We start from the raw sequence: 15,925 nt of genomic DNA on the forward strand, positions 1-15,925 counted from the left end.
ATTTGTTTATTACATTCCAAACACTCATGCACTCACACTCATATAAATATCTACACCTCTCACACTGAACTAATGCACGTATCTGGATAAAATGCATTGGTGTCGCACATCACTAAGTTTCAAAATTACCTGCATCAGTTAAAGGCCACATGAAGGAGGAAACACCAGTCGGAGCATTCAGGCATATTACATTAACTAAATTTTATAACCATTTCCATATTTATTCATTTAATTTTATATATCTATTTATTACTTTTTAATAAATCCTACATACCATATACATATACATACGTTTTCATGGAATGATTAGAATTCTTATTTTTAATGTCTAAGGTATGCATAAGTATTAGTTATTAATTTGCTTATTTAAAAGTATGTATGACTATGCTTAGTAAACATTATTCTTACATAATCTCACTCTGAATTGAAATAGAGAAGGTCTTCAGTTAGTGTTTCCATTTATTTTGGAAGGTAAGAATTAATAAGCTTCAGTTTCATAGAAGAGGAGCCCACAAGGCAACTTTACAGCTACTTTAATCCAACACGCATAGCGAACGCAAGGAATTTGTAGCTCTTTCTTTTTGCACTCCTTAGTAATTTGCGCAGCAGACTCATTCGCAGAGGAAGCCCTGCGGCTGGTTGCCTGTTGGCCGAGCGATGTTTATTGACGTCAAGATACCACTTTATGAACATTATGTAATGCAACACTCTTTAACGTCGCTTATTTACAAGCCGAATGGGTCCCCTCACTAATCGGTTGTAGTACCAAGAGTATCGCACCGGCGACAGCGCGATAAAGCATACTGTCAAAAACATAACTTCCACACAGTCTGGTTAAGGAGCAGCTAAATTTGCGAAGAAATGTAAACGGAGAATCGCTGTTAGAGGCAATGAAAGTAATTTCGGAACTGTACCAGTTATGTGATATGGTCTGCCGCGGCTGCAGAATGTTGATGGTGCAAAAGCGAACCGATACAGGTACCGAAAAGTGGCAGAAGGCTGACTAGACACGTTCCATCTTCAGCTGAGATGACTGAGACAAAAATTACAATTGTAGTTGAATTGCTGTCCATAAACTTCAGCCGATCAGTCATTCATGTGCACACATTTTGTGTCGCATATCGTTCGACTTCGTTGAGTATATTTTTGTATTTTCTTCGACAGCGCCGACATGCTGCACATCTGCCACTGCTAAATCTCTCGTGGTGCTTTCTCTGCCGCTCACCAAACATTTCTGGGTTGTGGGAGACACGATCGGCGCCGTCATTGTCTATTTGCTTGGATCGATCGCCGGGAATGCACGCTGTCGCGTTTACAATCGTAATACACTTCTCTTGCCGTTGTGGCAACGGTGTATTCTCCTACTAAGTGAGCGGCTCAACGTTTCTCCACCAAACTACATTCCCATTCCTTGTTACGTTTCTTTAGTAGCTGAAGCACCAGCGTTTCATTACATTTTGATTCCACTTAGCTTTATTTTCGATTGCGATTGTTTAGTATTCACTCGTTTATATATTATATGTATGTATATCTTGTATGTTTTGGTCACACTTATGCTGCATCGATCTAGTCTGACTGCTTGGCTGCCTATTGAAACATGGCATTGACCGGCTGGTAGATATTTTGTTAACTGATTTCGTACATTGTATTCTTTGATGTTCAGTCAATAGCCAGTGGAGTACCGATTTATTGTGCAAGTAAACACGGCGCATGCCAATCCATCGGCGACGTTCTTTGATTCTTTTCGTAAGTCGTGGAGCTTATAATACTATCCACATACTACAAATGTTACTGAATGTCGGATAAACAGTTTCGGAACTTTATGATATCTTGCCTATTAAACTAATAAAGCCATATTTTTTCACAAAAAATTGCCTCGTATTTACCATGTACTCGCAAAACTCACCATTCGATGCTACAGGCCTTAAAACAAGAGCGCATCCCCTGAAAGTGTCAGCATTAAAACTATTATTATATTTTCATTTATCTCCCAAAACTAACAGACCAGACCATGAACGATGCATAAATTAGTATATAATCAAGTTATTGAGATTTTCAACAAAGCAATAAAGAAAAGTTAACTAGATAAATAGTTTAGATAAAGACAATATGCCAACAATGCCAAAATTATGCCAGAATGTTGAAATCAGTAAATTTTCAATAAGTAAATGACTTGCGGTTGCTCGTTTGTCTTGAACCTTGTCTCCGCCAGCTGTAAATACACATATACATACATACGTATAAGTACTTGAGTCCATATGCAATGTTTACGGAGGCTCCCATACTTTAATCCAAATCACTGACCCAGCTCAGCTAGCTCGAACACACACTGCCCTCGATTGCCAGTCTGTCTGTGTCTGTCAAATCTCGTCCGCGTGCAACACCAAGTCTGGCTTTTTCGGGCCAAATCATTTAAGGTTGAAATGCTTTGGCTGACTTTTCTTTCTTTCACGCCGAGGAATTTATTTTTGGCTAGTTTGGAGCGTTCACTAAACACTAACGATTCTAGCGACTCTTCATTGCTGCTGTTTTTCCTGTGGCCGTCGTTGATAGCTGGTGCTGCTGCTGCTGATGCTGCGGCTGCTGCAGAAACTACTTTACGGTCATTATGCATTTAAGACATGCGGTCACGATCTTTTGAGTTAGAGACTGCTTTTACCTTCCCCACCACTATTGGATTTACTTAGCCTCGCCATTGCCCTCGTGCACTCACTACTTACCATTTTATGCACTGCTAAAATACAAAGGTACATATTGAAGCTTTTAGTTGCTTGGCTTTGAAAACTGTTCACAAGACTTTTCCAGAAATAACACAAACAACACCAATATTATACTAAGATTACCGAAAATCGGCAAAGTGGGTAATCACATTTACTTCGGCTGATTGGTGATTTCAAGTATCGTTGAGAGGATATCTAAGCAAGGTTTCTGAATGGGCACTGGACGATTTTCAAATGTGTGGGACAGTTTTAAAAGTATGCGGTCAACAGAAAATTTCAAAAATGAGATTATGCGATGAAGTCGCTCTTAAAAACTTTTTTTTTGCGTAGTATGAAGGTTCCTTCTGAATTAATTGAGTCTATATCTGGGTATGTGTGTTAATGATTGATCCTGATTTAATTAATTAAAATATATAAATTTTCCATAAATAATACACATACCAATAAAGTAATACCATTATCCCTCAACTCAGCAATTGCACTTCTAGGGTGACTATCTACGTATATATTATATATAAATATGGTACATACATACATACATACATACATACATGCCTATGTTGTAAGTGCATGTTAGTGCGGTACCTTATTGCTGGTTATTGTCAAATTTTTGTCGTGACTTTGAATGCATTCTTTTTTACAAGTTCGTACAAGTGTTTTTTTGTTGTTTTTGTTACTATCGGTTTTTTAGTGTCCGCTTTTTGTTAGCTGCTTAAAGCTAGTTTATTTTCTCCAAGCCTCCGTGGAAGAACTGAATGTAATTTTTATGAATTTACAGCTGACTTGGGCTTATTGGTCGCTTGACCGCGCCGTCCAACGACCAGACCGTCCACTAGGCGTCTTCGAGCGCCATAAGAAATTGTCGTTACAAAGAGCTAGCATTAGGAGCCTTAGGAGCATGTTGCTGCCATAGTTAATAGAAAGTCAATTGACAATTATTTTATGTGAAGTGATTTGATTATTGATGCTCCGAAGGCTGTGTTCGTGGTTAATTTGCAATTAAACGTTAAATGTTTGACGCCGCTGGCGACAAGTCGTTGTCGTAATTTTCAAAAAACAAACATATTTACATATGTATGTTCATACATACTATATGTACTTGTTATGAAAGTAAGATTTCACAACATTTGGAATGTGAAGACTATGGACGAATTTAACAAAAGTACTAGTTTGCTGCGAAATATATATATTCCAAAGAGTAGGAAAATTTATTCATAATTATTCCAAGAGAAATTTGCTCATTTAGTAAAATAGAATCAATAAAAACGACTAAAATTAGCTTAAGCAAGAATAAAGGTTAACTGGGGTCTCAGTTCATCTAACACATTTTGTCGCGCGGGTTTTCAAAAAACTGAAATCAAAGACAAAGTAATACAAAATTAGCATCACTTTCTTCTTGGTGAGTGGCACATTCGTCTATGTAAAGTTCACATTCTTAAGACTTCCAAGAAATTCTGTGCTAGAAATGAAGAACTAAATATCAGACTTAATTTATATAAAACCTCTAAAACTTTAATTTAATTTAAATTTGCGTAACAAACAACTTTGGAGCCGCGTGCAACACACTTTCAAGAATGGTCAGCACCAAGGAATAAACGTTCATACATTTGCTTGGACTAGGGAACCTTATCGGGAAAGGTGTTCAACGAGGCGTATACGCATCAGACTTTACGCCGCTTGGCAGTCTCACAAGTGGAGATAGTCTTAGTTCCGCTCATTAGATAATTTTGAAGATATTGCTTTTCTGTGACAAAATATATGTAAGTATGTAATGCCTTCATGTGTCTGCACTTGGCTTTGTTAATGGCTACAACTTGATACAAGTTGTCCACTCAGGGGCAATACATATATACATAGACACTAACGAGAGCTGAGGCTCGCAGTCAATTCATAGGCGAACCATGTTGCGAGATGAAGCGAAATTCCATTAGAAATATAAAGACAGAGAACGAAAAAAATTTAAAACAAAAAGCATTAATTAAATACTTGTTAAATGTTGAGTGCTGTATGTTGATTGTTGTTGATTACTGACTATGTCAATTACCGACGGCGCGACTGACGCAGTCAATGTTCAAAAGCAAGCATACATGTTTATACATACAGTCCATATGTATGTATATTAGCAGTACTTTTGATTGCGCTTGTGTGTTTTTCGCTGCCATTCGAGTTTTGCTGCAGTAATTGAAGGTTGAGCTATTATCTTTAGGAATGTTTGGCGAGCGATCGAATAGTTATTGTTGCTGTTTCTCCATAACTTTATTACAATAAATTTAGCTTTTATTTCGAGAGTTTTAGGTTAATACTGTTGTTTCTTGAAAACGATGTTCATGCTCAGTTTACATTTGTATGTATGTAGCAATGAATCTTCAAGTGGTTAAGCAATTTTCGCAACGGATAATTTGGCGCATCTGAGTGTTAAAGTGACTAAGTACGAACTATTTAAACTTCTATGATATTAGACTGATACATATGTAGATTTTCAGAGTCTGTCAGAGATTAGAGTGAATTGCTTCAAAGTATAAATAGATAAAATTTAAATTGTTGTATACATATATCGGTGCTGAGTTTTTTCGAGAATATACATGCGTATTTCTCCGACAGACTGTGATTATAAAATTTTTTTAAATTAGTGCTTATTTTATTTATGGTGGTTATTTATTATTTATTCTTTGCTTTTTACCTATTTTAGATGCATGTGGTCTATCTGACGTCACACATATCGAATCACTGCAGGAGAAGTCGCAGTGCGCCCTAGAGGAATACTGTCGTACACAGTACCCCAGTCAGCCAACACGGTTTGGAAAGTTACTTTTAAGATTGCCTTCCCTGCGCACCGTTTCATCCCAGGTCAGTTCAAATTTTAATACTTTTGATAAAAAAAACCCTATATTTCGCCTTCGTTCACATTCTTAATGGCATTCAAAATAACATATCCCTGTTAAAAATGTTTGTACTCTTGCAATATGTTGCTACAGAATATAATAGTCTTGTTAACCTAGCGGTTGTTTGTGTCACCTTAAACTAATCAAGATAGATGTAGGGTTATGTACATATATATGTATAATGCCGAAACGAGTTAAAATACGAGCGACCGTCCGTCTATCCGTGCAAGCGATAGCTTGAGAAAGCATTGAGATATCTTGATGATCTTGTTACATATATTCCCTGGCATCCAACTGTGAAAATGCGTAAAATTAGGTAATAATCACACCCAGTCCCTATATAACGGTCATATCGAAACCTACTATAAACGTTATAACTCGCTGAAAAAATGGCCACAATCCAGATAGTAGAGAAGTGCTTTATAAAAATTGGACGACGGCTTTGGCGAAATCGTATTTCTTTGGAACTACTTCAACCAAATTAGGTGAGGTTATACAAAAAATTATAATGTATTATGCACTGTGAAAATGTGCGAAATCAAGTCTATACATGAGGCCTCTTTTCATAACTACCAATACTTCTCTAGTCCCCGCATACCTGAAAACATATGTACACACATGGTCAAAATAATAAGTACATACGTCCGTGTAACATTCAATGACTAATAAATTTTCTTTTATTCATGTTTAAAGTGAAATAATATCATATTTCATTTCATATATGTCTAAAATAATAAAAATAAAGATACTTGTGATAATAGTTCAAATAGAAACTTAAATTTCTATCAAATAATAAAAAAACTAAAAAAATGGCTGGACAAAATAATAAGTACATCGGGAATCAGTGAAAGAAAAAATGTATTAGTTTGAGTTTTCTGTCTCCTATTTGATTTGTAATCTGTTGCTTTGTTCCCCCCCAAAGGTTTTCAATTAGATTCAAGTCGGGAGATTGACATAGTCATATAAGAGAACTCACACCATTGTCCTGGGACCAACCTTTTACCAACGTCGAAGTATGATTAGGATCATTATCCTGCTGAAATTTCCATATTAGTGGCATACTTTCCTCAGTATATGGCAGCATCGTGTTTTCAAAGCCATCTTTATATTGAAACCTATTCATGGTGCCTGATATAAGATGTATTGGTCCTACACCATACCACGAAAGGCAGCCCCAGACCATTATGTTGCCGCCACCGTGTTTAACGGTCTTTTTTGTAGACTGTGAATGCAATTATTTGCCTTTCGGACGACGAACATTTCGTCAGGTATCATTTCCGAACAAATTAATTTTTGTTTCGTCATTCCACAAGATATTTCGTCCTCTTTTTCTGACCACTTGGGCCGGACCAATTTGCATGATTTTTCGCGAAATGTAATCTTATCTCAAATTTTTTTTTTGCAATTATGGTATTCCTCTGGCTATCCGGTCAGGTAAATTAGCTCGATATAGTATTCGTCGGGCCATTCAGGAAGATATTATGTTACCAATATCGGCTAATATTATCCTTGAAGATACCAATGGGTCCTTTTTACTAGAGTGACGAGACGGTTGTCCTATGTCTTTTTTGGTCAACCGCGAGTTTCAACATTCTTTTTCATCCTTAGAGCATTCTGCACGAAATACAATGAACGGCCTAATGTTTTAGCGATATTCCTAAGACTTTGGCCCTCTTTTATGAGGATTAAGACGATGTCCTTTTCCTCCGCCCTGCAATGCTTTTTTCTACCCATATATACATTTTTTTAGTTTTTAATAAGTCTTAAACATGGAACTATACAACCTAAAGAGCAAACCATTAAAATAAATCACTCGATTTGATGAAAATCTGAAAATAATTAACAATGTACTTATTATTTTGACCACTTAGAAAACGAACATTAACAATCAATTGCCACGCCCACTACAAAGAGTTGATTCAACATTTTCTTTTTACTATAAAAAGTACTACCATATCGAATTTAATAAAATTCACCCATGGTTGCATTCGTGTACTTCACCAAACATTCAAAATTCAATCATGACTGCAGCCTAAAGGAATGTACTTATTATTTTGACCATATGTGTATATAGGTTCTCAAATTTTTCGCTTGACTTTATACGACCCAATATGTTATTTGGTAATTTGTGAGGTAACATGTGAATTCAGTCTACAAATTGCCCCAACTCCCAAATACAACATATTCCATTTCTCCGCCCCCAAAATCTGCGACATTTTAGTGAAATTAAGTTCACATGTTTTCTTAAAAGTTACAAAATTATATTGGTGGTTTGGAGCCCAACATAAACGAAACTGGTATTGATCTAAGCCTCATATCCCTAATAAAACGGATTCTGAGTCTTTGGTTCGACATAAACTCAGTACAATAAATTTAGCCCCTTCGGTATATACATACATATACATGTATAATTCATTTGGGGTTGATTTAAATATAATTTTCGCTGACGATACGTTAAATATAGTAACCCAACTAAGTCTATTACCTTCAAAATAAGTTTATATGATACCAAATTTGGTTGTGATCTATTCAAAATTTCGTCGAATAATGAACGCTGAACTCTTTCTTAGCCGGTTTTGATCCTTGCAAGTTGCAAGAGTATAAAATGATCGGTTACATCCGAACTAACTCTTCCTTGTTTCAAAATATCTTCGAGTCAGAGAACTATTCAGAGGGATAAAAGAAAAATATATTTCATTTTAAAGTTTTTTAATGTTCTCTGGACTCTGTAATAATTAAAATTGCGAAGTCAGATGAAATATTCGCTTGATTCCATCTCTCTGTTTATTTCGTCCCTCTCATTAGGTCATCGAGCAATTGTTTTTTGTACGTCTAGTCGGTAAAACCCCAATTGAAACGCTCATACGGGACATGCTGCTGTCCGGCAACAGTTTCTCCTGGCCTTACTTACCATCGATGTGACACACAATGTGGCGCCAATTGACAACGACTTGATCATCCGCTGCCGCAGCCGCCGCCGCCGCTGCTGCAGCAGCTGCTGTCAGCAACAATCCCCACAATCACCACGACCACCACAACATCCATAGCACTGCTGCATTCAATAGGAGTAGCGGCAACAACAATGATTATGATACGCATAGAGACAGTAATGTGGACGTTAGTCACAGCCATACAGGCAGTAGTACGAGCAGCAGCAGCAGCAGCAGCAGCTTACTGAATTACAACAGTCATAACAATAGTAGTAATGACATTGGAAATGGGAGTAACGTGCAGCATTTCAATGGCGAGGCAGGTGTGGGCATGATGAGCGGAGTGGGTAGCTATGGAAGTGGGTTTTTCGGCGCTGCAGCCACCGGCGTGGTAGGAGGTTCAACATCGGCGGCTAGTGACTACAGCAGCAGTAGTACCAGCTGTTTTTACGCCCCCAATGCTGCACAGGGAGCACCAACGGCTGGTGTTGTTAATCCAACAACAATGCTGTCCAATTACTGTGACGCAGCTATGATGATGGCAGCGGCGGCGGTGAATGCCAATCAATGCCTTCAACAACACCACCGAATGTTGCTCGCCAATAGCGCTGGCAGCAGTCACAACCTCGCGAACGGTCACAATAGCCACGACTGCAGTGACGATATTGACGGAGCAAGCGGTACAACCGTGAACGGAGACGCGATCATGCCAGCCACATCCATATCGGCAGTGACATCACCGACAACTTCGACGGCATCCACGAGCGCTTCTGCCCCAATGTCTACTGTCAATTCATCCGCCACTAGCATCAGTCAACAATACCAGCAGCAGACCCAACGCTGCCCCTCAAACGCGCATCCACCCGCCCAGCCGCATATGCACATTCACGACCTCCAGGGGCAGCAACAACTGCAAACGCAGCTGGCATCGTCACCAAACCTAATCGATATCAGCGAAGTTCCTCTCGTTGTCGACGTCAAGTAAATATAGTATAGTTGTAATTGCGGTTCAAAGGAAAGCAGCTTAAATAGATTTCAAAAGTTTACGTTAAGAATTGACCTAAACAAAAACTAAAAAAAATACAAAAAAAAATAGAAGCTGATGTGAAGACATGTAAAATTAGCATAAATTTTTACTCTTTAGAGTTGTTAAAGCGCAATTTTTTAGAAATTTAATCATTGTCATGCATTTGTAAATATTTTAATAATTAATATTTATAGTAATTTATTTATTGAAGTTATACAAATGGTTTTCCAAAACTATGAAACTTGAAGCCAAAAATTAAAAGTAAAAGTATTGACTTGCTTTGAAGCTGCAGCAATTACAAAATAGCAATAGTCCAACCGTTTGAGGATGAATTAAAATTTTTGTAGACTGCTCTTCTCGAACGATGGCAACGCCTTAGCTAAGGAATCACCTAAAATGAGGCTGATAATAATCACTACCGAAACAAAAACTAGTATTTTGCTCTCAACCTAATTTGCGGGAAAGTTATGGTGGCTTCAAGTGACATACTCTTTGAAAAAAATGATAGAAGCTTCAGAATCTCGTTAAACGAGACTTGAATGTTGTCTTAAAAGGTAAAATGCAACAATTTTCATATGCTTAGGCGAAAGCGAAAATGATATATCAATATTTGTGAAATGGAATGGCACTGAATCTTACTTAATTTCAGTTTACATTTAAAAAGTACTTTTTAATTTATAAAATACTTTTGTTTATCGCGTGCAACTTGTTTGTTCTACACATGCTTCAAATACCAAATTAATTTTAAAAAATTCCTAGTGTCTTCTAATCGGAACTGTTGCAATTTTGTGCTTTATTAAATATTTTTAAACAAGTAAAATTAAAAATTTTACAATTTACAAATAAATGTCCAGAAAACCTTATTTTTATTAAAAGCAGAATTTAATTAGCAAATTTTTTATTTTATTTTACAAAGATCAAAACCAGTGCAAGTTAGATTTAAGCTGAAACACTTTTTATTTATTATACAACATGAATATATTTTATTTTGAAATAAAGTTTGATATTTTTACTGAAACGGCATTTTGATTTTCTTCAACAAAAGGTTTGTAAATTTATTTTTGCTCTTTGCCGAATTTTTCCATTAAGAATACTAGTACAACAAGAAAATGCAATTCGTTGCTAAAATAATCTGTAAATAATAGCCGAATCGAAGTGTGTTAAGGCGTAGCTTTAGTTCTACTAGCAATAAATTCTTTATGTAGACCCAAAGTATTGCTGTACATACATATATGCAATATAACTGAGTTGAAGCGACATGCGATTGTCACTGTGAAAGCGGAGAGGAAACGAAATATTTGCTTCGACTTTATGCATGGGTGTGTATTTGTGTATTCATATTGTAAAAAATATTAGTAATTTGATTAACATAGGCCTAAATTAAATTACTTAACAACGTAAATACTAGTTTTATACAATTTTGAAAAACAAAAACAAATGTACTTTAGGAAAGAGGATTGCATGCCAAATCTTTCCTATATGTATTATTTGACATATTTAGTAAAAAGAACTCACAGTTATTTATCGGTGAATTGTATGTTAAATATATATCATACATATTAATTAATAATAAGCACAACTTTGTTTTCCAATTCATATTTTATATTAAATTATTTAAAACGTGTAAAAACGCAAATAGGAACAAGTTAAATTCACAACGGAAATAAAATAATTAAAAATAAATTTTTAAAATGATTACCTTAGTTTTATTTGGAAAGAGCACACATTAGGGGTTTTGGTTCCGCTTAAAAAATCTAGGTTGCAGCTCGTCGAAAAGCTGCCGTTTTTGGGTAATGAATAGTTCATACAATTTTTAAAGAGATTATAAGTATTATTTATGTATATATATATATACTTTGTAGAATCGTTGCTATTGGTCCACACCAATCCGCATTGAGAAAACTATTTGCATTTCAATTTGACTGTCCACTGCAGGTGGAAGATTGCGCCAAAACTTCACATCATGCACAAATTACAAATAATGGAGCAAAGTGGAGAATACATTAAAAACGATATCGAATCAGAATGTGCGATTAGCAGCGGTAATAAGGTTTCACTAATTTCTTTGCACGCTTGTAGTAAAGGCCTAACCTCTATGAGCACGGGCTGCCCAAAAGTCCAGCTAATTTGCCAAACTATTACAATGAAGTGAGTGAAATTGAAATAACTCGATAAATGACAACGCTAGCTTATGGTATTATGGCTTAGCATTTCCGTACCACTCAATCATTCAATCAAAACTCGAGAACTCTCCAGCTTCATCGAACTGTTTTACACTTATGCTGCCTGGAAATATACATATATATTGTAGTTTTATACATATTATTGTATGAAAGAAATCGCATGCAAGTAAGACGGACAAATTAAGGGAAGCTGCAGTCGCCAACAATTGCGGTTTGTCCAGCGGCTCTATGGGCTGATCGCTAAGCTACGATCGCTGATGGACGAACGATTGGCGGTGGTGTTGGATTATTGGCGTGAGGTGTTCATATGATTACTTCTACATACATATGTATGCTGTCCGACTACGTTTAGTTCAAAAAGGTAAGCAGATCGTGATATGAAATCGATTGGCGGTTAATGCTTTATATTTGCATGACTTTTGTTGCAGTTCCCGCGGCACTTCGTTTATGTGTGAGGTGTTAATCTTATGGGTTAGTTTAGGCAACTGTTCTCTGTAATATAAATGTGAAGAATGATTTTACTTTAATAATCGCCACCGACAACAATAATCAGAATACAACTACATAGTCTTCAACAGAGCTTATGCTTAATACGAGTGTGTTCCTTACCATATTTCATTGATTTGTTTGTGTTGCGCCCGCGGTCCGTTTTATGATCGTTAGCATTTTGGCATAATTTTGTGGTAGTGAAGGTGTCAAAAATTACCACTCCAATCACCAATTGGTTTTCAGCGAGTCCATCATCTTGGGAAGCAGGGAAGTTGATTATTTCCCAATATACACACAGCTCTCTGCTTGTAAGTTTAGAGAAGGGACATACACACATTGGCATTGGCGGGATAAGATGCCGATTACTCGAAACGAAACGTACATTGAAACCATGCAATTGTCAGTTGTGTAGTGAGCGTGAGAATTGTGGAACCCGAAGATATTTGAATTCCATTAACTTTCAATAAAAAAATTAACTATCAAACTGTGGTTTAAGGAATATTACTTAATATGAAAAACATTGGCAAGACTTTTCTGTTTGAATTTGTTAGAATTGGATCTAGATATGTCAGGGCAGTGCACATCGGCCAAAAGTCGTTATAACGCACCAAAGTACATTACCGTAATTACGTTTTTACAGTTTTTTCATGGGTCTTAAGTATTAGGCAATGTGTATTTATCATTTGCGCCAATATTTACAGTGCTTTTTGATAAATTTTGCAATTCCATTATTATTTATAGCATTCCACATTTCGAGATTTTGGTGAATTTGGTTAGCGATGCAGCTTTTGAGCAATAAATCGGCATTTAATTTAATTCGATTTGAATTACGCTTTCATCCGCTTACACTCAAATCACAACAAAGGCAAGGAGCACAGGCAAGAATACATAACCTGTATGTGCGTACACTTGTACAAAAACTACACATATGCGAACACGAGAATGCCCCCCAGAGCGTAGTTTGTCTCTTTCTCTCATATCATCAGTATAATATATCGGAAAAGAGCCTATAGAAAAGGGATGACGACCCCAAATGGATTCGAGAGCGTGTATATAACGCTTAAGCTTCCAAGGCCATGACCTTATAATATTAAACACCAGTTCAAAACTCAACTTGGAACAATATTTAAAGAAATCACGGTAGAGGAAGACTCTGCTCGAAACTGCGTAACTTCTGTTCACAGGGTGTGCTAAATACTTAAAAATGCACGAGCTCAATATAATGCCACTCCATTCCATTCTTTATGTACTGAATATCAAATTGATTCCAATTAACACTTGCCACCGCATGAACCGGGCAGTCCGCCTTTTTTCCAGGAGAACTGAGCGAGCTTGTGTTTGCATGTGCACACTTCCTGGATAATTTTCGGATAATCAATAGCGAGAAAAATTTTAGAAGACGGGTCTACTTTATTAACTTCTTTGCAGTACTGGCACCAGTGACCACACTTTTTGCACTCCCAATTTGAATTGGCATATTCACGCATTTACACCTTCGCTGCGCGATCAGACCAGTCCTAATTTATGTGCGTGTGGTCATAAATTTGGTTACCAATCGAATTGACAAACGCTTGGCTTTTGTGCATAAATGCAGTTTAAATAATGCGGCGCGCATGACGGCGATGGCTGAGGGGCTTGAATGTGCTCTCACTTCTACACGGCCTGTGCATTCGGACCGAGCTCGCAAGCAATACGCTGAACTTATTGGCGATTTTCGATCTCGGCCGCTGGCAATGCAACAACAACTGTAGTGGTAATACCAAAAATATGCTGTTTCGGACTTTGGTACGATGCAAGCGTTTTGGTTCAGCACAGCTCGTGTGAAATGATAAATAATCCACAATTCCGTGTGGCATCCAAAGCCTTTTATTCTTTTTGGGACACATAAATAACGTATTAAAGCTTTAAACTGCGGCGCATCGCAGAAAACTATTGTGCCAATACATACACGCATCTTCAAATATGCAGATTTCTTGAAGCAATCGATAGGGGTATTCAGTAAGTTCGGTATCTAATAAAGCAAACGAGTAAATTAGCAGATTTATTTGTACGAAAACCAAATGAATTGGTATCAACTTTATGTCCTTGGCTATTTTCATTTATTTAAATCTTAAAGAAGGTTTTTGGAAACTAATCTATCAAAGCGAAATGCGACTCTGGGTCATGATCGCTTTTTAATATTTTACTTACTCAAATTCAATGACATCAAAGCTGCTGACTGATTTTAATTTTTATACTTACATTAGTGTTATATAATGTGTTATATAACTCGTTAGAATAGCTTTCTGTGCAATATCTGAAGTAGGTACTATAATTAGACTTACAAATGGATATACACCCAGCGAAACAAAAAAAGCCTCATAAATTGATTAAAATTAAATTCATTAGAAACCGTCTGGGTTTCGCCCGAATTCCCATAAATTTGAAATAAAACAAAATTTTTCTTAGCAAACGCTGCCTTCTTTGTCTCAACCAGTGCGACGTGTTTTGGAAAAATATCGTACAACTGACGAACTAGAGAGGAAGATAACTTCAGGAAAAAAAGTAGCATTAGGAGAAGACCGTACTAACTTAAGAACAAGTTTATAGAACTGATTTAGAAATGCAGCCGAGACTAAGGCAGAAATGCAGAAATCATTTAGCAATGATTTTTTAGCTCGAACAGTTCAAAATCGGCTTAACGAGATGGAAAAGCTAGGACGAAAACATGTAAAAAAGCCACTTGTGACCAGAAAAATTAAATTCAATTGGGTTAAAAATAAACTTACCGGACCCAAACTTAGTGGAAATCTGAAGTATTTTCTGACAAGTCGAAGTTTAACCTTATTGGTTCTGATGGCTATTAAGCATTTCGTCGCAGACTTGTGAACGATTCGCAGAAAATGCCATTTTTCCCACTGTGAAATGGTATGGAGATGCATTTCCAAGTAAAAATCGGAATCAATTTTAATATAAGAGGGCTCAGAGAATGCTGTGAAATATAAAAATATTATAATGGAAAGGGTGGTATCCAGCTTGGTGCCCCAAATAAATAATTGGGTGCAAAATACAAAATATTTTAAGTGTGGCCTTTTTTGTTTCACTGTGTGTACATAGGTGTATGCTGCTTTCCAGAACAACGACTCTGAAACTCGTCGAGTTGTGACTGAGTTGCTCGTACGCGGACCCTGATCGCCGTTTGAATGCCGCTCAGCAAGCTACTTATGATCCCAATTAATTTCCTCACCACCGCTCAAAACTATGACTGTGTATATGCATAGGACGGTATGAACACACAAGAGTTGTAGCTGTTGTGTGGTTGGAACAGTGGTAATCGCGAGGACATTTTTCAATCTTTTGAGCAACTTCCCAATAAGAATAACGAAAGGCGCAAATTGTTATATGCTGCGTTAATGCGTAAAAATACGCGACTGAATTCATACAACAAACACCAACAATAAAGATTCAGCTCCTACCCTGGCTTTGATGGCGGCACATACGAACACTTGCGAATACGCGCCAATTCGGTCGTGGCTTTACGATCACACCAGTCACACCAGACAGGCGAGCTGTGGCGGGTGGACCCTCCAGTGAGGTGTTGTTTGGTGAAAAATTATGATGGGATTGGTGTACAATGGCAACAGCAATGGAATTGACCGAAATTGAAAAAGCAGCGACTTCAACAAATGAACTCGCCAGAGAGTAGCAAGAAATA

General features: G+C 37.0%; 2 protein-coding genes across 2 annotated transcripts in view; both read left to right on the forward strand.

Annotated features, from left to right (window-relative positions):
* Positions 1-8,531, forward strand: part of LOC126767779 (steroid receptor seven-up, isoforms B/C) — a 36,693-nt gene extending 28,162 nt beyond the window's left edge. Inside the window, exons 5-6 of the mRNA XM_050485406.1 lie at positions 5,410-5,567; positions 8,408-8,531. Coding sequence (XP_050341363.1) covers positions 5,410-5,567; positions 8,408-8,524 — 275 coding nt within the window. The 3' untranslated portion in view covers positions 8,525-8,531. The remainder of the gene's footprint in view (positions 1-5,409; positions 5,568-8,407) is intronic.
* Positions 8,532-8,858: 327 nt separating this feature from the next.
* On the forward strand, positions 8,859-11,254 carry LOC126767787 (uncharacterized). Its single transcript, XM_050485421.1, has one exon. The coding sequence runs from the start codon at positions 8,864-8,866 to the stop codon at positions 9,515-9,517; it is 654 nt and encodes a 217-aa protein (XP_050341378.1). The 5' UTR covers positions 8,859-8,863; the 3' UTR covers positions 9,518-11,254.
* Positions 11,255-15,925: the final 4,671 nt, after the last annotated feature.

The sequence above is a fragment of the Bactrocera neohumeralis genome, chromosome 2 (assembly GCF_024586455.1).
Source record: "Bactrocera neohumeralis isolate Rockhampton chromosome 2, APGP_CSIRO_Bneo_wtdbg2-racon-allhic-juicebox.fasta_v2, whole genome shotgun sequence".
In the NCBI taxonomy this organism is placed as follows: domain Eukaryota; kingdom Metazoa; phylum Arthropoda; class Insecta; order Diptera; family Tephritidae; genus Bactrocera; species Bactrocera neohumeralis.